At 35.3% G+C, this 25,038-nt stretch overlaps 2 protein-coding genes across 2 annotated transcripts; both read left to right on the top strand.

Annotated features, from left to right (window-relative positions):
* Positions 1-100: 100 nt before the first annotated feature.
* Positions 101-6,645, top strand: LOC149183017 (G-type lectin S-receptor-like serine/threonine-protein kinase At1g61420). Its single transcript, XM_089414777.1, has 6 exons — positions 101-504; positions 2,261-2,392; positions 2,487-2,611; positions 2,696-2,912; positions 3,058-3,171; positions 6,350-6,645. Exons 1-6 carry the CDS (start codon positions 369-371, stop codon positions 6,643-6,645), a joined length of 1,020 nt encoding a protein of 339 aa, XP_089270903.1. The 5' UTR covers positions 101-368.
* A 13,391-nt stretch (positions 6,646-20,036) lies between these two features.
* On the top strand, positions 20,037-20,807 carry LOC149183016 (cysteine-rich receptor-like protein kinase 2). The gene has a single exon (XM_089414776.1). The coding sequence runs from the start codon at positions 20,037-20,039 to the stop codon at positions 20,805-20,807; it is 771 nt and encodes a 256-aa protein (XP_089270902.1).
* Positions 20,808-25,038: the final 4,231 nt, after the last annotated feature.

Genomic DNA, 25,038 nt, shown 5'->3' with positions numbered 1-25,038 from the left:
ATTTAAAACACCGATGAACCAGGTCGAAACCTAACAGTCCAGTTAAAACACCGGTCAACCAGGTCGAAACCAACCGTCTTTATTAAAGGAGGAGAAAACCATATGCACAAATCCCGAATAGATGGTCTCCTGAACTAATCCAACTTTCTCTCTCTTAACTTGTATCAGTTTGTGCTTTATTTGGCATCCTCACTCTTAACTTGTATCCCTTTGTGTTTTACTTGGTTTGCCACAATCTGAGTTTGTGAAAAATGGTCGTTATTGCAGTCCCAATACAGATCTCACAAAATCGACTTGGAATTCCCCGTTAACAAATAACAGACCTGGAAATAAAATGGAAGGGCGAGGGCAAGACCTTACTGTCGGACATGGGAGCAGGGACAGGAACCTGCGCATTGGTGGAAGGTGCGAAGAGATTAATCAACGCGAAGGGGACGAAGAGCATCAACAATGTGACAGACAGTGACCAGCAAATTTCCCACGAACTTGTGAGTTTGAAATATGGTGAGAAAGTGGTCCAGTTTGAAATAGAGTGAGAAAGTGGCCTTCAAGGCTACATATATTTATTGCATTAATTACAGCTTTCCCCTTCTCGAGCCATTGGATAACATGAAGTAACATGCATGTTCAGCCAGTCACATCTCAAATGGATTTTTGTTCAGCCACCCACATCTCAAATGGATTTTTGGATGAATAGCCTGGTTTTATGTATGGAGTTGTTTTTATTGTGATTTTTTTGAAGTTTTTAGGGTAGATTTTTTTAGTTTAATTTCTCTAAAATCTGATAGGAATTTATTGAAATCACAAGTTTGATGGGTAATACTGTGCAATAAAAATGCCATAGAGATTTTCAGCATGCTGAATCTATATATACAATCAAAAAATTAATTTAAATAACACAAATCAAAATTTGACCACAAATTTTTTTACCAAAATTTGTCTGACACAAAAAAATCTCACCAAAAAAAACAACTGTTTTTTATAAAATGTTAATACTCAAGGCCCGATAGCAGGCAGTTATTAGTTGCCGTCTTCGTTGTAAGAAGCAGTCAATGTCTCGACACGCCGAAGACTCAGCTTCTTCGTTATCAAGTGGTCAATGTTTCAACACGCCGACGATAAAGCGGGCCAGAATTGCCTGAACGTTGTAACATATCAACTAGTTGCGTGGATTCATATTGTCCAGCCATTGTTACTGAAAATCCATATTGACCAGCGGTCAATGTCTCGACACCCCGAAGACTCAGCTTCTTGTTCCGCGGATTCATAGTGTCCTGTAAATGTTTCTTAAAATCCTGCAAGAAATTGCTGTGGAACTGCAAGTAGTTTCAAACATTGTTCCATGACTGGATTCATTGTCATCCAGTAGTCTTACAGTACCAGCAGACTCGGTTTCTGCCTCAATATTCAAACACACCGGCAGCTTTTGAGATAAGCAGCCCCTGTGTCTCAAACATTGGTTGCATGGCCGAAGTTGCCCATTTTCCATTTCTGGCCATTATGGTCGCAGTTATGATTCCAGTAGGCCTTTCGGCCAATGATCCGGTGTTCGAGTTGGAGGTGGGAAAAGGGTGCAACCCCAAAAACGTTAGTGGTACAATGTTCGCAGCTTTCAGTGGCAATCGGGATTCTGTTTTGGCATCCCTCAGCTCAGATCTTACCCCACAACTTTATGCTTCTAACAACGATTGTAATATCTATGCTCTTGCAGTGTGTATGAAGTATTTAACCTCACGCCAGTGCTCCAAATGCATTACAGGAGCAGTTACTCAACTAAAAGCATACTGTTCCCGATCTCTTGGTGGTCGGATTTATCTGGACGGTTGTTTCGTTCGCTATGAGGATTCTTCTTTCGATGGTCAGGCTGTGGACGCTGGGAATTCCTCCAACTGTCTGTACAGCACAAACTCCAGTGATCCGCGATTCTCTGAAATAGCCCTGGCTTTATCCACGCAACTAATCACGAACGCGTCTGCAAATAGCCCTGGCTCTCTCAACGGATCCTTATATGGTCTCGCTCAATGTTGGCCTTCTCTTTCCAACAATAGCTGCCAAACATGCTTGAATGATACTCGGAATCTTTTACTTGAGTGTACTCCCATGATTGAAGGACGGGGTCTCGAGGCGGGCTGTTTTATGCGCTACTCAACTTACATGTTTTATAACCAGACTTCCAGTACGGGTATTCTAAATCTGTTGCAACTATTTGCGGTTTAATTCGCATATAATATCTCCCTTGATTTTTTTGTTTTTGTTTCAGATTCGGGGAATTCGTCATCAAAATTAGTGACCAAATTGTCAGTCAGCATTGGCGGAGCAGTGCTGGTTGCGGTGGTGTGTTTCGTACTGTTATGTCGACGAAGTAGACAATGGAAGAGTTGCAGTCGACCAGGTGATTTATCATCACTATTAGGGCTTCCAAACTACATTTTCCGGATTTCTTTGACTTGGCCTTATTTAATCGTTGGGACAAATACTGTGTGCAGATGACAACCTAACTGCGGTGAAGGAAAGCTTTGAGGTTTTCGATTACGAGGTTCTGAAAAATTCTACCGGGAACTTTGAAAGAAACAATGTAATTGGTAGAGGAGGATTTGGTGAAGTTTATAAGGTATAATATCAAAAGTGCCTTTTGTGAGTCTGTTCAATTATATGGATTATTTTGCAGATGGATTCTAATGATTTAGACGAGCAGGGAAGAGTTCCGGATGGGAGGGAAGTTGCGATTAAAAAACTGAATGGAAGGCATCAGACTACTGAAGCCGCACAGGAGTTTCTCACAGAAGCGAGGCTCATCAGCAGCGCCCGTCACCGTAATCTTGTTCGTTTGTTTGGATGTTGCACGCGAGGGCATGAACGCTTGCTGGTTTATGAATTGATGTCAAATAACAGTCTTGACAAGCATTTGTTTGGTGAGTTGTTCTCATTAAAGCTGTGGTTTTAGTGATTCAAGTTGTTCGTTAAAAAAAAAAAGTTGTATTGGTTCAATTACATGTATTGAAGCATTCAAATATTATCTGTATGGAAGCTTGCAAATATTTTTTTGGAGATCTGCAGGAGAGATAAGGAATCCTTTGAGTTGGGAAAATCGTTTAAAGATTATAGAGGGCACAGCTCGAGGCCTTGCATATCTCCACGAGGATGCTAATGAGCGCATCATACACATCAAATGTGCAGAGCATCCCTAATATGAGATACAGAGTACAAAATACAGCCCTCTCTGGCACCTGATCCATCTCTACGGCATCGGCAATCCAACCGTGTCTTTATGCCCTCGTTAGTGTGTAACGTATTTAGCATTTTACAGCAACTCTCACCAAAGCCAGCAAGTGCACCAACAGCTATAGGAAACCCAGAAGTTAAAGCGTCATATGCATAGTATGCTTTTCATTGTTCAATTCGATGCAGAGAAATAAATATATAACTTGAATGAGTTTGATTCAAAGATTCTTTGTTTATTATTCCGTGCCATAGCACCGACAATTGTAATAAATGCAGTAGACTTTGAAAAAACTGTGGAATTTGCTATAGCTTATTATAATGTTTTGTAAAATGCATTGTTTATGAGAAGATCGTACCTAAAATAATTGATTTCAGTGTCCTTCATAAATGAAATTTCAATCTTTTAGTTGGTGAAGTATTTGAAAAGTGAGAAATGTCAAGTAAATAAATAAATATTCTTAGTGTAAAAATATTAAAAAAGTGATTTAGTATGTCTATTGTGTATTATTAAAAAAGTGATTTAGTATGTGTATTAGTATTTATATGAAAAAATATATTTGAAAGTAATAATAAAGACCATAACATTTGTTTTACGCTTTTGTAAAATTTACAAATAACATCGTGATAAAATAACATGTTTATTTGAGATTTATGTGTTAGTGTTAATAAAAAATATTATTTTAAGAAGAATATAGATGATAATATTTTTCTATCAGAGATAATTAAAATCAAAAATTTAATTAAAAGAAAATTAAGTGGCACTCAATATTGAAGTTTAATTAAATAAATTTGTATTCTAGGTATTTAATAACATTAATTATCAAATCCCAGTGTTAATTTGCAACAATATTAATACATTTTGAACATTTATTATATCTTCTCTATTGTACCTTAAATATTTAATATATCTCTTCAATGGTAGAGGGGACATTTTGAGATTCATGCTTTAAAATTTGGCATTGAGAAATGGAGGTGCATTTGCTAGGTTCATTAGTCATCTAACATTCTGCAAAAAGATGTAAAATTCATTAGTCATTTAACATCATACTAAGGGTTGTGAAACTTGTTATGATGTGGAGTTGTAGAAAAATGTGAAGAAGAAAATTACAGAGATTAAAGTCTATGAAGTCGTTAAAAAAAAAGAAATATATAGATGAATGAGACTATTAAGTACATATTTTTTTGTTTGCAAAGAAATTATTTTTAATGTGTTTCAAGTCAATAACATTTTGTTGGTTTTTTTGTGCTTTGTTATTCCTCTGTTTACATGCATTTGTTAGTTTGTGTGTTTCAACTTACATGTATTTGGTTGGCTTAACAATTTATCGTTGTTTATTTGTGTTTAAAGTTTGCATTTGGTGGGATTAATAGTCTAATTCTATGAACTATGAAGCAACAATTTAGTTAATAGTAATACAATAGCATAAAATATGAAGCAAGAATTTAGTTGACATTAATACAATATAGTCAAAGTCTAAGTGACCTTACTAGTAGATCGTATTCTTTGTCATGATATGTGTCGTGTGATTGTTGTATATATCTAAATAGAGTTACAGTGATCAATGATTTGCCACCTCAAACTTCTCATAAACGAATGCAACCATTTTTTGGAAAAATAAATTTTATGAGAAAATTTAATTTAAATTATCTCTTAATTGTTATTATAATTAACAAACTATTAAAAACTAATCATAATTTTTAATGGATTTTAAAAAAATTAAACAAGTAATATCAACAACCCAGTGCTAGGAAATTTGGATTTTGAACGAAATTTCATACTTTATTCCTTTGTTTGACAAGAAACCATCACCACCCTTTTGCTTAAAAGTATATGATATGATAGGAACTACCAAATTCGTTTGTGAGTAAAAGAATACATTATTATGATTTGAAAAATTTAGATTTGGAAAAGCAAGCTTATGTTTTGGAAAAAGCAATTGCTCACTTTAGAACTTATATCATTTCAACCTAGGTTATTGCTTCAATACTAAATCTCCCTATTTAGACTATGCTCAATTGTTATTGACTCAATACTAAATCTTCCTATTTAGACTATGCTAAATTGTTATTACCTCAATACTAAATGTGCCTGTTTAGACTAGTTAAATAAATAATTTATTATAGTTAAAACATTGTATTAGTTATTTTGCGTCTAAAACATTGTATTAGTTATTTTGCGTCTATAAGATGAGTATATATATTCTTTCATATTTAATATGGACTTAGTATATATATATATATATATATAGATATGGAAATCATTCTTCAAGTTTACACTAAAAAAGTGTTGTATTTTGTTTAGATTTAGAGAGAATTAAGATAAATATATACTAATTTAAAATATTATATCTGAATTTAAAATAAATAAATATTTTAATTAATAATTATTTAAAAAATTATATTTGAAATGAAACTAAATATTTTTTATGGACTTAGTATCTATATATATATATATATATATATATCAAGGAACCAAACCTCCCGGATCCGGGTGTCTGATGACAGCACAGGTACATAGCTTGCGGTTTGGATGGGCGCACATCCTCTCACAGCTTCGGTCATAACTCCTCCTCTGCTCCAGATTAATGAGACTTTAATGACGCCAGTACATCCATTTCTGCCGGTTAATTTCTTGATCATGGCACTATCAACTTGCCATAATCGCGTTTCTCCCCTCCACTCTAGTTCCTCTTCCTTTGCAGTTGCAGCGGTTTGCTCTCGTCCTCTCTCTGGAGTAAACCAGCCTTTGGTTCACTAGAGGAGCTTCTGGCTATGCCCACAAGACATCCTCTATTTCACCTGCTCTTTTGCTTGCCACCCGCTTGCTGCCCTGAGCGCTGAAGCCAAGTTTGTTTTCATCCTTTACTGCTTCCATCCTCTTCCAAGAAGCCCAAATCACCCTGCTCCTCCAGCTATGCCGAAACTGCGGCAGTGAATGAGCTGCAAAAGAGGTAACTCTCGAGGGCAAATTGGACACCAGGCTGTCTCCTCCATGACGGACTGCTCAACCTCCTGCCCAGACTTCCGCTCAAACAGGTATCCAACTACTCGGAGTGGATGGGGTAGGAGTAAAGGATTGCAAATTATAGCATCGAGCTCCTTCCAATCCATGACTAACGCCGCTCAGTTACGATTCCCCTGCAATCATGGCACTTCTTCCTTTATGGCCACGTCACCATTGAGCTTAGCGAGCTCAATTCAGGTCAAGAGGCTGGTTCCCTCAGAGTGACTACGGACAGGCCGGTGGAAGACAGACCAGGCCCCATCCAGACAAACCTCGAACAAAGCAAAGCTTCAGGCTCTGGCAAAGGCAAAGCTTCTCAAAGCATGAAGAATCAGGCGGGCTCCTCTGATGACGACGATGATTACAAGTATGGATGCCACATCACCGAGGAGCCGCCTGATCCCTCTCCTGATGCTTAAACAGGTTGGTTCTTTCTGGTTTTCTTGGACTTCAGCAAGCTCGAGAAGGTTCACTCATCACTGTCCTAGATATTACGACATATGCATTAGCTCATATTGCCAGTTTTTCATACGAAAGGGGCATTCTGCTAGCCTTCAGTTTTCAGTTTCGGTCGCAGTCACAGTTACCTCTGTTTTCAGTAATGGGTTGTCGCGTAGCTGGTCACAGCTACCAAGTCTAGTTTTACTATTTTGGTTGTCGCATAGCTCCGGTTTAATTCTCAATTCCAAGTACAACTATGGGGTTTTCTGTATTTTTGCCTTAATCATGATCAGGCTCTCTACAGTTCTTGAGGGCAATACTCAACTGGATTTTTGCATACAGCTTGTAATCATGCCGCATTTTTGGGCTAGCTCTACGAGGTCATGACCTCGGTGTAAATTATTTTTGTATTAATATAGAAGTAGCCATATTCAGGAGGAAAAAAAAAACTAAAAATTAAAAAATTCAAGGAATCAAACCATATAGAAATCATTCTTCAAGTTTACACTAAAAAAGTGTTCTATTTTGTTTAGATTTAGAGAGAATTAAAATAAATATATACTATTTAAATATTATATCTAAATTTAAAATAAATAATTATTTTAATTAATAATTATTTAAAATATTATATTTGAAATGAAACTAAATAATAAAATTTATGATTATTTAATATCACATTTAAAGTGGAGTGAGTTATATATATAAAAAAAATTAATAGCATTATAATATTATTCCATATCTCAACTATTAACAATAACATTTATTTATGTAAATTTACTATAAGTTTTAGTATAAGTAATTAACATAGTAAGTCAAGAAAAATTGTACGCACATCATATTTGTGCCATTGTGAGAGTTGGAAAATTTACAAGACCCTCCCTTTGGTATGCATTCTTGGTGAGAAAGACATTTCACAATCTATTTATTTGATATGTTTTTATAAAAGTATCACATATTTAAAGCTTAATTTCCGTAAGTAATTATAGTTATAGTGTTAATTTCAATTATATTAGAGTTTTATAGTTAAATATTGTATTTTCATGTAATGTAATTAGTAAAATTTTGTTAAAAAAAATAAAAATTAGTTAGACTAATATGATTTATATTTCCTATATATTGAGTTTTCATGATATTTATAAAATTATTGTTTTTATGATGAATTATACTTATTGGCTTGAAAAGTGTTGGCCAAAAATTTCTCTCATGTGATTTCTACCAAAATTTTTTGCTTTAGTAAAATAATAAGAGCCATAATGACAACTATAACTACCTAGTAAATTAAATGCATTCATTCATACTAAAAAATCTCCCATCAGATTACTTTGCTCTTTCCACTCACGAACTTAAAAATATACTGACAAATAACAAATATTATAAAAATTATCTTTATATTAATATTATAAAACAACACAATACATTAATTAATTTATATTTATATATATATATATATATATATATATATATATATATATAAACTAACTAAGTAACTAACTAACTACTTAGTTAGTTTTATAAAATTGTTACTTTTTAATTTGGAAATAGACTATTTTTTTTTGTAGGGAGAGAGGTTTTCCAATAAGGTTAAATTATAAAATGATAATTTAAATTAACAAATTAAAAATAGTATTAAAAAAGAAATTAATGCTAATCATAATTAAAATATTTTAATTTGCATCTTAATTTTATGGAATTTTATATAAAGATATAAAATATTTTAAATTGCACCTTAATTTTATATAATTTTATATAAAGATATAAAGTAACGAAAAAAAAAATTTACTTTTAGTACACGGAAGAAATCTAATTTCTTTACTATTTAATATAGAGATGAATAAAATATAATAATTTACTTTTTACTACCAAAAAGAAATGTAATTTCTTCACTACTTAATATGGAGATGACAGAAAATACTATTGTTGATATTACATGTTCTGTAATTAGCCAAAGAATTCCTATTTCAACTTAGGTGGATGACTTCCTATTTCAACCTAAGGGTCGATGGTGATCGGTTCACAACCTAGATTGATTCTTAAGGGCCTAAGATAGAAAATCTTCAACACTTCTCTTTTTTATTGAGACTTGAGATTCTTAAGGGTAGTTTTTTTTGTTATATATTTATCAATGGTAGATACAAATGAAGTCTTCCACTATATCAATTACAGTTGTACTAGTTTATTCTAAGTTCAGTTTAATATATATATATATATATATATATATATATAAAGAACAAAAAATATTTTACTATAAACCATAAATGAAGTATTTCAATGTCCATATTAAATAACATACTTTTATATCTACTTAATAAAGAGAAAAATAAGGTAATTTAAATTAAAAATAAAAAATAAAAAATGTTGAGTAAAAGATTTTAACATGAAACATATATAAAGAGAGTATGATTGAGATAATTATTATTCCATTAATCACTACTTTATAATTTAATGTATAAGAGATATTTGTAATTTTTTTAATGATTAATATGAATTTGATGTATAATATTTTAGAAAATATTACTAATAAAAATAATTAAATATATGCATACAAGAAAAACAAAAATATGAGAGGGCATGTTTTAACATTTTAATATGGAGAACATGAATTATAAATAACATATTTCAATGTCAACTACATAAATACCATCCTAGATCCGTCCTAACTCACCATCTACCAAGCACAGAGAAGGAATTCACAAATTGATTCAAAAATTGATTCATAGGATAGTTTATTTGGCAATAGTTTTGTTATGAAGTAGTACGTAAACAATTAGATTCAAATTTTAGATCATCCATAAGTCAAGGCAATAAAAAGAAAGAAAAAATAAAATTCATAAATTATATAAATTATCAACATTCTGAATTTTTGAATATTTTAAAACCCATATTTGATTTCATGGAAGTTTTTATTTCTAATGTGTTTCTTGGAAGGGGAGTCTTAATGTTGGATGAAAGAATGAGGTGATAACTATCCAAATAAATGGGAATGTTACGAGTTTGGATGAAATAATGATATTAGAACTATCCACACAAAAGTGAATGTTGTCACAAGGATTTTTTGGACGCCTGTTGGAATAGGTTTTGTCCCTAGAAAATGACACCCACTCTCAAACCTTCCCCACGAAATTTTAAGACCTAATGAGAAATAAACGCTACAAAATCCAACTCATCTGCACCATAAAATTACTTTAAAGTCTATATAAAGAATAATATCTTATAATCACAATCAATGTGTATGTGTTTATATAGCTAATCTTGTTTTTGTGGAATGAGAATTCCATCCTTTGTAAACACTTTCATTCGGTTCAGTCACATTTCATATTTCCTCTTTTGTATGATTGCATCGAGGGTGTTTTGGGTCCTTTCTCTCATAGCTCTTGTACAATTACATCAAGTGTATTTGGATTTTTTCTTCTCGTTCCTCTTATATGGTTGCATATTGTGTTATCTTTTGTTAGTTTGTGGGTGAGAGGGTTGGTGGGGCAAGGGAATTTCCATCCTCCCAAATTTAGAATTTCCTATTTTTTGTAGTTCCCCTTATGGTCATTCCTCATGTCTCTAGGTGATTGTTTGATCCCGATGAGGTTGGATTTCTCCTACCTCATTCCTTTTCCCATCTCTATGTTTCACTTACTTCAAATTTCATCCAAACATTTCAAATAGGTTTTTCAATGCTTAGGGTGATCATTTGATCATCAAAGCCTTGTTGGAGATTGTATTCTCTTTCATTTACTATTTGTTTGCATCCATTTATGGAATATTTTGGAATATATAAGTGGCTTCCTATTTATGTCATAAGGCATTTCCCTATGTGAAAAATATGCAGGGTGGTGACTTCTAAATCACTCACAACTATCGAGATCCATTGGATGATAATGGATGTAATTTTTGGAACTCATTCCAATGACAAGTGATGTATACTTCCATGCTCAACAGATCCATATTATTCTCACTACCGATTATGAAATAGAGTGAGTTATATAAAAAATAACTTTCTAATTTATATACAATATAATATTATACTATACCTCAACTATTAACAATAACATTTATGGATGTAAATTTACTATAGAAGAAAAAGCTCCCCCACATAATGTTGATACCATCTCAACATCGAATACCCTGCATACTGTCGACACATTCTCGATATTGGAATCCATGCCTGAAACCATATTTCTAGTTACATTCTATGAATGTTATTTCTTAGTGTCCTTCAGATTGATTTTTTCACATCCAATCCTATACTTTTAATCATGTTCTATTAATGACGTGTCTTGGTCTCCCTCAGATTGATGGTGTTCATATTGATCCCTTTAATTGGTAGCTAGTTCATGACTTCGATGGCATCGAGCATGTGATGCCCCTATCCTAGCGGCAGTCTTTCAACTGCTCATAGGCAGGTGCGGCACCACCAACTGATTTATTTTCACCAATACTTTCAAGTGTGGAGTACGCTTAACATCCAATACTTAAAATATTTTCACTTCACCAAGAATTCATCTATTATTATACACAACGAAAACATTCATTTTGACTTCATTTACATATGCAAGTATATAAGTAAACTTAATATTTTAAGGGAGGTGCAACTCCCTGATAAGATCTTGCTTATAATAATATAACAATATATTTTTACAAGTTCATATACAATCAACCTCTCAAGGCAACCCCAAAATATATTTGGCCAAAACAAGGCCAAACTGTAATTTCGAAAATTCACATGAACCATCGTTAAGCTCAGCCCACACTTATCATGCAACCCTGCCCAGGGAATATTTTCACTTCACCAAGAATTCATCTGTTATTATACACAACGGAAACATTCATTTTGACTTCATTTACATATGCAAGTATACAATACAAGTAAACTTAATATTTTAAGGGAGGCGCAACTCCCTGATAAGAGCTTGCTCATAATAATATAACAGTATGTTTTTACAAGTTCATATACAATCAGCCTCTCAAGGAAACCCCAATATATATTTGGCCAAAACAAGGCCAAACTATAATTTCGAAAATTCACATGAACCATCGTTAATCTTGGCCCACACTTGTCGTGCAACCCTGCCCAGGGCGGTTTGCCCTACTGTGCGTCCTTGCCCACCATTCAACACTTCACTGTGTCGCATGCCCGGCGTCACTGTGCAACTCCATTATTTCTTCATTCCATAGGATGTGTTGCCCGACTCTATCATTCACTCGATCGTAGATCGTGTCACTCGGTGCACGTGCCCAACTTGCCACCTAGTCGCACTTAACCCATTGTCTATTTCTCTTAGCTCGCAGTCGTGTGGTCATACTCGAACTTAGGTCAAGCGGCCAGCTTGTCGCACTATTGTCCGAGCGCACCCAGCTCGTCTGCGCTTACCCTTCGACCGTTCACCCAAAGTCACCAACTCACTGACCACCCGACCGCCTATTTTGCCTACCTAATCACCCAATCCGTTCACCCATCAGCTCGTCATCCACCCGCTCATCCTTCGCCCGGTTCATCCGACCTTAAACACCCGTGGGTAGACTCGCCCTGCGGCTACCCGGCTACACACCCTGTAGCTACCCAGTTACTTGACTTATGGCTCACCCTTGTTGTGTTCTACCATTTTGCTTCATCCTCGCCTTGGCACTTCGGTCTTGCACCTCCTGCGCCTCGGCTCCTTCATATGGCCTCCCACTTCGCACTTCCAACTAGACTTGTGTTTAATTATGGTAAGTGTGTTCTCTCCACCATGCGTCCTCCTCTTACCTATACCATCTGCAATGGCTACAATGTGGGTGAGCCTGTTCAGGTTGGCCTTCCAACTCGACCACCCATGGCACCACTCAAGGTCGACTTGTCTATATCGTCGCCATGCTGAGTCCACTCACCCAACCGTGTTACGTATAAGGTCACCTCTGATGAGTTTCACACTTGGCCAAATTTGCACCTCTTCATTGGCTCGTCGCACGCCAACTCGTCCAAATGTCGCAACATTCATCACACCTGACTCACCGCTCTCCAACTCCTCGCACCAGCTTGTCACCCACTTACTCGTCCCATTCTAGCTCATCGCATTTAAATGAGGGTGTGTCGTCCCAACTCATCGCACACACGACTCATGGGTGTGACATACTCCACACTAAATGGTTGTCATCCTTGAAAACCCCATCCTGTCAACCACCATCACCAAGACTATCAATCCACACAAATGTGTTTATGGGTAATCTAGATGTGTCCACCCCTTGACCTACCTCATGCCATAGATATTCCAAACTCTGAAAAAAATCATGGGCTAGTACCCCTCATGTCGGTGACTAGTTGGGTAGCTAATCCAACCATACGTCGCCTCCATAAGAACGCATGCCCCAAAATCATCATGACTCATCATGGCACACTGTCTGCCAATATGTGTCTATCTCACCCCAAATGTCTACTCACAATGTTGGAGACTCACTACCATGAGCAGCTAACAATGAGCCTCGTCTCCATGATAATCTAAGAAGATGGGGAGGAAGTGGAGCCTAAAGGCTCTCCCTCTTCCTCACTTATCAACTCAATCCATCTATTAGGATCCTCCACTTCTAATCTCTGCAAGTATGCTTCCCGATCCTCCATTTGAACATTCGGCCTAGCATCCTCATCCTTCTCCATTGCCTCTAGTCTGCTTGATATATCTAAGATACTATCAGACAATGTCTGAATCACCTGTGATTGTTCCATAAGATTTCCCTCCATAGAAGATAACCTCGTATAGACATCTTCATCTTGCTTGACATCCTCCACATTCATTGTTGTCAACTTACGCTCGGCCTTTGTAGCTCCCATGGTTGGCACACCAATATGTACATCCTCTTGCTTGTCATAAATGTACAACTTCCTCATATGTGGAGTTATCATAGCTTCAAATTGCCTCATAAATTCCATGTCCAGCACAACTTCGTAGTAATATATCCATACCATTTTGAAATTGACCTTCCCTGCCCATTCACCTAGTATCACATCAACCCTTTGAGCCACACCAATCAAAGAATTAGGAGGAAATTTCACTACCTTCATTTGTGCCTGAACAGGTACAAACTTCAGTCCAATCTTTCTCACAGTATCTTCTTTCATGAAGTTGTTAGTTGCACCAATATCCACCATAGTTAGAAAAATTCCATTCCCAATTTTTATCTCAACATACTCAAATTGGTTTCTCTCACAATATCTTCGTGAGATCGCTTCCGTAGCCACTACAACTCCTAGAATCTGCATAACCCCAATGGAAGTTTCATCTTTCTTCTTCGCATTAGATTGTGCTATCTTAGCCACTTTTGGTCTTGAAGAAAAATTCTTCACCGTATGTGGTTCTTCACATATCCAACACTTCAATGGCCTCTTCATCTTCATCTTGTCAAACGATCTTGAAGGCTCTTATTTTGTAGACATCTCTTTCAGCTTGTCAGTCTTTCTCTTCTTCTCTTCGTTTCCTTCATCATAATGTTCTACCAAGCGATCAACAGCTGCAAACACTTCTTCAAGTGTTTTAATCTCTTGCCTCTTCACCTCATTGCATGACTAGGGCTTCAATCCTATAATGAAATTGAATACCTTGTCCCTTTCCACCATGTTAGGAAGTTCCAAAACAGCACTTGAGAATCCCCGCTGATAAGCTTGTAGTCTCCCTATTTGTTTTATATACTTTATCTTCATCCTTGCATCCCATGTTTCATCTTGTGGACTAAAATGAGTTTGCAAAGCCTTCTTCATGTCATCCCATGAAGTGATCTTTGTAACATTGCCACTGGCAATCTGGTCCATCTTCCTTTGACACCACATCTTAACATCCCTCTTCAAGAACTGAGTAGCTACTTTAACTTTGGCCTGTTCATCATTCATCCCCAAATGTTCCAAGTATTGCTCCATGTCCCATAGAAAGTTACCAAGATTTTTCACACTCCTCGTCCTGTCATAAGAATCAGGTTCCTTAACTTTCACATGAGCCACTCCTCCACCAGAGTTCTACCCAATATCCTCCTTCAAAACCGCTATCTCATTTCGAGCACCTCCAAGATCATTCTGCAACTTCAATATTTCTGCCAAACCTTGGTCCCTTGCAACTCCAATCTCTTTGAATTCCTTCTTTGTTTGTGTATACAACCATTACGTATACTTGTATTGGACCTTGAGGTCATCAAGTTCTTCTTTCAACTTTGAGTAGCCATCCCGAATTTCACCATTCTTGGCTTTCACTAAAGTTACTTCAGAAGCCAGCTCCTCCATTCAATCCAACACTTTATCCATGAAATTTGTCTCAGCATCCCTGCTAGATTCGCTCGTCAGGACTTGATATTCCTCTACTCGTTCTGCCATTCGCTTCCTTTGTAGTCTAGTATAGACCATAAACCAATCAATATCCTCTGTCACTACTTGTCTGAAGTGTAGAGGTGCAAATCTCTACTTCTGCAATATTGTTCGACTGAATCAGGCCTCTGACACTGGCTGTCACAAAGTGATAGTGGGATCAGCTTCTCTTCAAATCTACAATGATTCCCGATGAATTCGGGCATATGATACCAACTGTCTCGCCCCTATCCTGGTGGTAGTCTTTCAGCCACTCATAGCCAGGTGCAACACCACCACCCAGTTTCTTTTCACCAATACTTTCGAGTGTGGACTACACCTAACATCCAATAATTAGAATATTTTCGCTTCACTAAGCATTCATCAGTTATTATACACAGCGGAAACATTCATTTTGACTTCATTCACATATGAAAGTATACAAGCACACTTAATATTTTAAGGGAGGGGCAACTCCCTGATAAGATCTTTCCCAAAATAATATAACAATATATTTTTGCAAGTTCATATACAATTAGCCTCTCAAGGCAACCACAAAATATCTTTGGCCAAAACAACGCCAAACTGTAGTTTCAGAAATTCACCTCAAGCACCGTTCAGCTCGTCCCACAGTTATTGTGTAGCCCTGCCCAGGGCGATCGCCCTATCGTGCAGCCTTTCCCACCACTCAACACTTCACCATGTTGCCTCCCCGACCTCACCGTGTAGCTCCATTGTTTCCTCGTTCTACAGGTCGTGTTTTCCAACTCTCTCATTCACCCGGTCACAGGTCATGTCACTCATTGCCCGTGCCCAACTCGCCACCCAGTCGCACTTCATTCGTTCTTCATTTCTCCCAGCTTGCGGTCATGCGGCCTCACCCTAACTCTGGTCACCCACCCAGCTTGTCACACTGCCGTGTGGGTGCACCCTAGCTCGTCCACGCTTATCATTCGAGCGTTCACCCAAACTCGCCATCTCACCAACTGCCCGCTCGCCCGGTTTGCCTACCCACTCACCTGGTTCGTTTTTCCATCTTCTCGTCCTCCGCCCGCTCATCAACTCACCCATTGCCCAGTTCACCCGACTCTAACCACCTGTGGGCAGACTCGCCCTGTGGCTTGCCCTTGCAGCGTTCTGCGGTTCTACTTCATCCTCACCTTGAAACTTCAGTCTAACACCACCTGCGCCTCAGCCCTTTCATATGGCCTCCCACTTCACACTTCCAAGCAGACTTTGGTTTTCTTGTGGTAATTTTGTTCTCTCCACCATGAGTCCTCCTCTTATTTATACCATCCTCCATGGCTACAACGTCGGTCTACTTACCCAGGCCGACCTTCCAACTCAGTTGCCCATGCCCCCACTAAAGTTCGGCTTCCCCATCTCGTCGCCCCGCCGGGTCCACTCACCCGATCATACTCCGTATAAGGTCACCTACCATGAGTTTGACACTTAGCCAAATTTCCATCTCTCTGTTGGCTCGTAGCATGCCAACTCGTCCGAACGTTGCATCTTTCGTCGCGCCCAACTCGTCGCTCTCCAACTCATTCCACTTGCTCGTTGCCCACCGACTTGTCGCACGCCAACTCGTCATGTTTAACCAAGGGTGCATCACATCAAATCATCGCACATCGCATGAATAAATCATGGGCGTGACAGAGCAACCCCCAAAATTCATCTATTCATGAATGATTGACCATCCATCAAATACCTACACCACACAATCTAAATATCAGGAGGCATATTAATATTAGAATTTAAATTTGATTTCATTATTATCGGGTTGCCCTCAACGCCGTTAGTGATAAATACTTTCAAGGAAGAAAACAATCAACCCTCATCCATGAAACACCTACCCCACACACCATTTCAACATCACATTCCAAAATCAATTCCAATTGTATTGAGTCATTCTTAAGCTGCTAATCTTAAATATTTTGAGTAAAATAATGATTAATTTTTTATAAACTTAAAAATGTTTTTAACAGTTAATATAATTTTTTTTGTCGTGTATTAATAGTTTACCATGAATAACCAATATAAAAGAAATAACAAAACAAAAGTTGGATATTTAATAATGTTTGATTAGGTAATGAGTATGGGTTACATCATAACTAAAAATTCAACTAATTACTTTTCTGATTGGTTTTTATGATCAATTCAGACTAATAATTTTAATGTATGTCTAGTTTTTGTTGATTAAATAATATAAAAATTTCAAAACTTTTTGTTGTTGTTTGTTAATAGCTTATGGTCAATAGAAACCAAAAAAAAGATATTTAATAATGTTTGATTAGGCAATGGGTATTGATTACATCATAACTAAAGATTCAACTAATTATGTTTCTAATTGGCTTTTATGATGAATTGAAACCAAAAATTTTAATCTATGTTTAGTTTTGATTGATTAAATAATATCATCTTTCTACAACCAAAAGGTAAAATATTGTTATTCTAATTATCCCTTTATTAGGTAAAATATTGTTATTCTAATTATCCCTTTATTCTAATGGGCCTTTAGGTTATATTCAAGTCAATAATTTGTGATAAATTGAACTTCATGCCCATGATGTTAGGAATGCTAATCATTTTCAAAAATAAAATAAATAATTTCTTATAGTTAAAACATTGTATTAATTATTTTACGTCTATAAGATGAATATATATATACAAATGCTAATCATTTTCAAAATTATAATTAAAACATTGTATTAATTATTTTATTTTATGTCTATAAGATAAGTATATATATTCCTTCATATTTAATATGGACTCGGCGTGTATATATATATATAATTTTAACTCAAGAAATCAAACCACTCGATATGGAAATCATAACTCAAAAAATCAAACCACTCGATATGAAAATCATTCCTCAAGTTTACAGTACAAAGTGTTCTATTTTGTTTAAATTTAGTGAAAATTAAAATAAATATATACTAATTTAAAATATTATATAAAAACCTAAAATAAATAATTATTTTAATTAATAATTATTTAAAAATTTAATTTGAATTCAGACTAAATATTTTTTAAAATTTGTGATTATTTAATATCACATTTAAAATAGAGTGAGTTATATTAAGAAAAACAATTTAATAACATTATAATATTATTCCATATCTCAACTATTAACAATAACATTTATTTATGTAAAGTTACTATAAGTAATTAACATATTAAGTCAAGGAAAAATGTACGCACATCATATTTGTGTCATTGTGAGAGTTGTAAAATTTTCAAGTCCCTCCTTTTCGTATGCATTCTTGGTGAGAAAGACATTTTACAATCTATTTATTTGATATGTTTTTATAAAAGTATCATATGTCTAAAGTTTAATTTTTGTAAATAATTATAATTATAGTGTTAATTTAAATTATAGACGTTTTACGATTTATTTATTTGATATGTTTTTATAAAAGTATCATATGTTTAAAGTTTAATTTTTGTAAATAATTATAATTATAGTGTTAATTTAAATTATATTAGAGTTTTATAGTTAAATATTTATTTTTATATAATGTATTGAGTAAAATATTTGTAAATAAAAAAAAAATTAGTTAAAGTAATATGAGTCACATTTCTTATATATTGAGTTTTTGTGATATTTATAAAAATATTGTTTTTATGATGAATCACACTTGTTGGCTCGAAAAGAATAAGCCAAAAATTTCTCTTATATAATTTTTTCCAAAAAAACCTTTACTTAATATTATTCTTAGTAAAATAATAAAAATCATAATGACAACTATAATTACCTACTAAATTAAATGCACTCATCCATACAAAAAAATGTCCCATCAAATTATTTTGTTTTTTCCATATAAAAACAATAATTAATTAATTAATATATATAGATAGATATAATCAATTTTGATAAAAACAATTTAATTAATTAATATATATCAGGCGTCATATCAACATTAGAATCTACATTTGATTTGATTTCACTGGTATCGAGTCGCCGTCAACATCGTTAGTAATAAGTCCTTTCATGGACGAAAACAATCAACACTCATCCATCAAACACCTGCCCCACGCACCATTTCAATAACAGATTCCAAAATCAATTTGAATTGTATTATCATATTCCAAAATCAATTTCAATTGTATTGAGTCATTCTCAAGCTGATAATCTTAAATATTTTGAGTAAAATAATGATCAATCTTTTATAAATTTAAAAATAGTTTTAAAAGTTAATATAAATTTCTTAACTTTTTTTTTTAATTTTTGTGTTGTATTAATAGTTTAGGGTGAATAACAAATATGAAAAAAACCAAAATAAGAGTTAGATATTTAATAATGTTTGATTAGTCAATGAGTATGGATTATATTATAATTAAAATTTCAACTAATTATTTTTTTAATAGGTTTTTATGATGAACTCAAACAAATAATTTTAATTTATATTTAGTTTTGGTTGATTAAATAATATAAAATTTTAAATTTTTTTGTGATAAATTAATAGTTAATGGTGAATAATATAAAAAATTAAATATTTAATAATGTTTGATTAGGTAATGAGTATTGATTACATCATAACTAAAAATTCAACTAATTAGTTTTTATGATGAATTCAAACTAATAATTTTAATTTAGGTTTATTTTTGGTTAATTAAATAATATCATCTCGAAACGACAAAAGCTAAAATATCATTATTCTAATGAGCTCTGACGATAACGACAAAAGCTAAAATATCATTATTCTAATGAGCTCTGACGATAAATTCAAATCAATAATTTGTGATAAATAATTATTTTTTCTTTTCTTCTTCCGCCAAAGCCGAAGGCCATCAATTTTGACCAACTAGTTCCACGTTAATTTTTAAAATCATAAGATAATTTTTAAAATCATAAGACATATTTATTTTTAATTATCAAGCAAACCGTCATCATTTCCACATCTCAACTCAATGTCTCAATATTGACCATAAACACAGATAAACAAATCTGAGAGAAAAAATCAATTATGCTACTTGAAGGTTGTTTTCCCCTCTCTAAATGATCGTCTCCCTCATTCAAGTCTGCCTTGACAGTAAAGTTGACTTTAATGGTAATGAGTATTGGCTGGACTGATGGCAGAACTTGCTCATTTTCAACTTCTGCTTATAATGGCGGCGATCATGATTGCAGTCGGTGTTGCAGCCGACGATCCCCAGTCTAAATTGGTGGGCAAAGGGTGCAGCCCCCACATGTATGTTAATGCTACAGCGTTTACAGACAATCTCGATAATGTTTTGCAATCCCTCTTTTTAAATCTCTCTGCAGATGGCTTCGCTACTTCAATGCAAATCGATTCTGGCAAAACGGATCCTGTCTATGGTCTTGCTGTGTGCCACAAGTATTTGAACGCAAGCCAGTGTTCCCGGTGCGTGAAGGAAGCGGCGGGACATGCAAAAGCACTGTGTCCTGAAGCTAATGGTGCTCGGATTCATTTGGACGGTTGTCTTCTCCGCTATGAGAATAATACCTTTTATACTCAGGATGTGGACGGTGGGAACTATGTTTATTGTGCCGCAACAAATTCCAGCGATTCACAGACATTCCTTGAAAGAGTCGAGGACTTGTCCACACAACTCATAACCAACGCTTCTAAAAATAATGGTTATGCCGTTGGATCCATTGATGACTCCTTATATGGTCTCGCTCAGTGTTGGCCTTCACTGAGCAATCTTAGTTGCCAAGCATGCTTGATGCAAGCTCAGACTCGGATACTCACATGTCCCCCAATGTTCGAAGGTCGAGGTCTCGAGGCGGGCTGTTTTATGCGCTACTCAACTTACATGTTTTATAACCAGACTTCCCGTACGGGTATTCTAAATCTGTTGCAACTATTTGCGGTTTAATTCGCATATAATATCTCCCTTGATTTTTTTGTTTTTGTTTCGGATTCGGGGAATTCGTCATCAAAATTAGTGGCCAAATTGTCAGTCAGCATTGGCGGAGCAGTGCTGGCTGCGGTGGTGTGTTTCGTACTGTTATGTCGACGAAGTAGACAATGGAAGAGTTACAGTCGACCAGGTGATTTATCATCATTATTAGGGGAGGGATTCCTATTCTTGTGTAGGGACCAGTAGTTGATATAATACTGGTCCCACCAAACCACCAGTGATTAAGACTTGTGAAACCAAATTTTAAATAGAAATAAATAACATTATGTATAAATAAGTTTTAAATTATGTCCAAAAATCACCCATACATTGACTGGGCCCACAACTGTCCATAAATAGTATTTTACTACTTAATATTGCAAAACATATTGACCCAAGTAGAAAACAGCTAGAGCCATAAAGGCTTCCAAACTGGTCTATTCCAGAAGTACAAAACAGCAGTCACTTCAACCCCCACTCATGAGAACTCCAACTTTGCATCCCAAATAAATATGCCTACCTGCACATAACAAAAGGAATGTATGTCAGCCATAACTGCTGTGTTGTTCAACAACTAAGCACCCTATGTTCAATAAATGACACCCAACCCAATAACAATTAAATCCAATTTGTTCAATAAATGACACCCAACCCAATAACAATTAAATCCACTTTGTTCAATAAATGACACCCAGACCCAATAACTGCAATAAATGACACCCAACTCATTCTATTTCTCATTAAAACAAATCAAAGCACATGGATCAACAAATAAACAATTCCCAACCATTAGATCACAGCAAATTAAATCCATACCACACATTCAAAATGAAGCCATTGCAATCCATGTGCATCCATGTCCACCAATTAAAATCAAGTCCCCAAAACTATAAAACAAATCCACCCACTGTTGAAGTTGCATCTTATGCTTTCAAACTATTCAGCAAACTTGAAGACAACATCACAAAACAGTGGCCAATATATTCAAGTTAGTTATATCTTCTTACAGTTCTGTTTTCATTTATCAGATTTTTCTTACATTACAGTTCTGTTACAGTTATGTTTTCATTGTTTTCATTTATCAGATTTCTTACATTACAGTTCTGTCCATTCATTTATCAGATTTCTTACATTACAGTTCTGTCCATAGGGTGGTGACAGTTAACCTATACAGTTACAATTAACCTTTTTTATACAGAGTTTATGTATGTGTTCTAGCTTATACAGTTAACCTATTGAATACAGTGGGAAACTTCTAAACATCTAAACATCGTTTCTCCTAGTTTCTTCAATGGGAAACTTCTAAACATCGTTCCTCATCCTGTTGTCATTCCCGATAACCCTTTATACACGGTAGGGTCTCCGCAACGAAAGCCCCGCTGTGTCCATGTTGATTGGACCAACTTAACAAAAGCAATATGAAACAATACACTGTACAGTAAGCGCAACGAAAGCCCTGCTGTGTCCATTTTGATTGGACCAACTTAACAAAAGCAATATGAAACAATACACTGTACAGTAAGCTCAACTTTCAGACTTCTAAAATAGATCATTTTTTCTAGGATTACAAACAAATTAGTGCAGTAAGCTATCAAACATTTTGCTCAGAAAGACAGCAAATCAAATAAGAGGACAAGATGCTATTAGATTTTAAGTCTGCTTAATAAAACAGGTGTTTTTAAGTTTAAAAATACTTGGGCTACATTAGTAATCCAGCTCGCTATTAAGCCATAGCTGCAAAACTCAAAACTTTAAAGGTGCCAATTTCAGAAATACTAGTTTAAGTTCTCCTGGCGTAAGAATTATTATTTCACACTTGGTCATGTTATGAATATATATTAGAATTGCAAAGATTTTGGAACTGCAACAAAAGTGGTATACCAGAAAAAAACAGATACTGAAGAAACCCCGTGAACTTATATATCAAAATATAATGAAAAGTGAGACCTCTCAGCCGAATTTTAAGTTCAGTCACATTTTACAAAGGTCGCGCTTATTTTTGCTCATGCAACAAGCACATGGAACAAACTAAATAGGATTTTAGTGAACTATCGGTGAAGTAATATGAGGAGATGCAAGCCATTTGTTTCAAAAATCCTAAGGACAAATTAATTGAAAGAAGAGACAGAGTAACTGTAAAGGAAACAATCAAAACAGGGCACTGAATCCAAATTTCCAGTAAGCATGGTAAACACCAATAAAATACTAAGCACTGAAGCAATAATTTCAACTCTTTTGAAATTATGTAAAGATAGAGAAAAAGACTCATTTAGACATTACATGAAAAACTAAAATCAAACTCACAAATTCCATATCAGTCAAGTGGGAAGCATTTCTAAGTTTTTGTAACCAGATATGCGAAGCAGAGGAAGACATGTCCCAATAATGTAAATAAAAGCACAAGTTTACCTCCATCGTAAAAATCTTGTTTTGACACCACAGATGAGAAAACATCTTATCTACCTAAATTTTTGTAGTCAAATATGCTAAGCAGAGAAAGAAAGTCCCAATAATGTAAATAAAAGCACAAGTTCACCACCATGGTAAAAACTTGTTCTGACATCACAGATGAGAAAAAATCTTAATCTCAAGATCTACCTAGTGTTGTAAGTTACAAATGGTATGAATTCTTTCAAAATGGTATTCATGTGTGTAAGTCTTTTGTTAGCCTTGAAAATTTAAGAATGCTATCTATTTATGTTTAATTTTATTTTAAAACTGTAATAATTTGTTGACCTTATTTGTTGACCTTATTTGTTGCTTACCTTACAGGAATTGAAGGTTAGCTTACAGGAATTATTCGATCATCAGCTTCATAGGGATAATTTTTGCAGAAGTAATAAAGCATAATTTAACATATATTCTAATGTCTAAATGCATGCAATAATTTTATAGGTTGTTGCATCTATGGCAAAAGGAAGTTACTCTGCTCGTACAAGGAGAAGTGGCAGGAGAGTGACAAGGGGTGCGCAGCTGCGATGCACATCGTCCGATGATGACAGGCCAGCTGATGTCGATGCCAGCAATGCACCAGGGAACATTGTTGAAGATGACCATGTGACAGCTGCTGATGTTAACACACCATCAGCCACAGAACCACCATCAACAACAGTCCAAGGGGCAAGCTCAACTAAAAAAATCAGTGCTATAAGAGGATGGACAAAAGAACAAATGTTAGTTGCAATTGACGACATAGAGTTTAATGGATACTCAGTTCGGGCATCTGCAAAAAAACATGGTATTCCTCCCTCATCAATACATTATTGGATAAATGGACTGACTCATACAAAACGTAGAGGGCCTCTTACAGTTATGACTGAGGATGAGGAGGCCGAGGTGGTTGAGTGGTGTAAAGAGATGGCCCAACTGGGACATGGGCTAGAGTTGATACAACTCAAATCAACAGTTGCTCAAATCTGTCAAGGGAGGCCAAACCCATTCAAAGATGGGTTTCCTGGTAAATCATGGTGGTTTGGGTTTAAAAAAAGGCATCCAGAACTTGTATTGCGTACTGCTGAGGGCCTTGACAGAGACAGAGCATTAAATTTGCGCCCTGCAGTTGTGCAAAAATTCTATGACACACTTTCTAGTGCTTATGATAAACATTCTTATGGAGCAGACCATATATGGAACTGTGATGAAACAGGTTTACAGGCAGGGAGGAATTGTGGCATGCGGGTAATTGCCAAGAGAGGGAGCCGAAATGTGCCAAAGATTTTGCCCAAGAGCAGGGAGTGGATAACTATTTTATGTTGTGTTAATGCAATTGGTACTTCAATCCTAGGATTTTATCTATTCAAAGGTAAAAATCAACTGAAAAACTATATACAGAACTGCGAACCAGGTGCATGCATGGCTGCACATCCCCATGCATGGATGACTAAAGAACTGTTTCTAAGTTGGCTTTTTCACTTTGCTGCATCGGTACCAGGTGGCGTCTCGCCTAATAACAGACACCTTTTGATATTAGATGGCCATGGGAGCCACATGGCTGTACAAACAATTGAGGAAGCAAACAATTTAGGCATCGACCTATTGACATTGCCAGCTCATACCACTCATAGACTGCAACCCTTGATGTTAGTGTGTTTGGCCCTTTCAAGAACTATTTCAGGTCGGAGCGTGCTGCATGGATGGCAAAGAATCCAAGGGTTGAGGTGAAAAGGTTTGAGCTAGCAGAGCTTGCAAGTAAAGCTTTTAAAAGGGC

Source organism: Pinus tabuliformis, chromosome 3_2 (assembly GCF_031772625.1).
Source record: "Pinus tabuliformis cultivar Carrire ecotype Pingquan chromosome 3_2, CPIR1, whole genome shotgun sequence".
Lineage (NCBI taxonomy): Eukaryota > Viridiplantae > Streptophyta > Pinopsida > Pinales > Pinaceae > Pinus > Pinus tabuliformis.
This window is presented reverse-complemented; position numbering and strand designations above follow the sequence as displayed.

Bases quoted from the DNA above. Each gene is read 5' to 3' on its own strand.
- LOC149183017 (XM_089414777.1), top strand. From the start codon at position 369: ATGGGAGCAGGGACAGGAACCTGCGCATTGGTGGAAGGTGCGAAGAGA. The intron at 2,393-2,486 runs GTGATTTATCAT...TACTGTGTGCAG, and splicing joins GAAGAGTTGCAGTCGACCAG to ATGACAACCTAACTGCGGTG. The intron at 2,913-3,057 runs GTGAGTTGTTCT...GGAGATCTGCAG, and splicing joins TCTTGACAAGCATTTGTTTG to GAGAGATAAGGAATCCTTTG.
- LOC149183016 (XM_089414776.1), top strand. From the start codon at position 20,037: ATGGCAGAACTTGCTCATTTTCAACTTCTGCTTATAATGGCGGCGATC.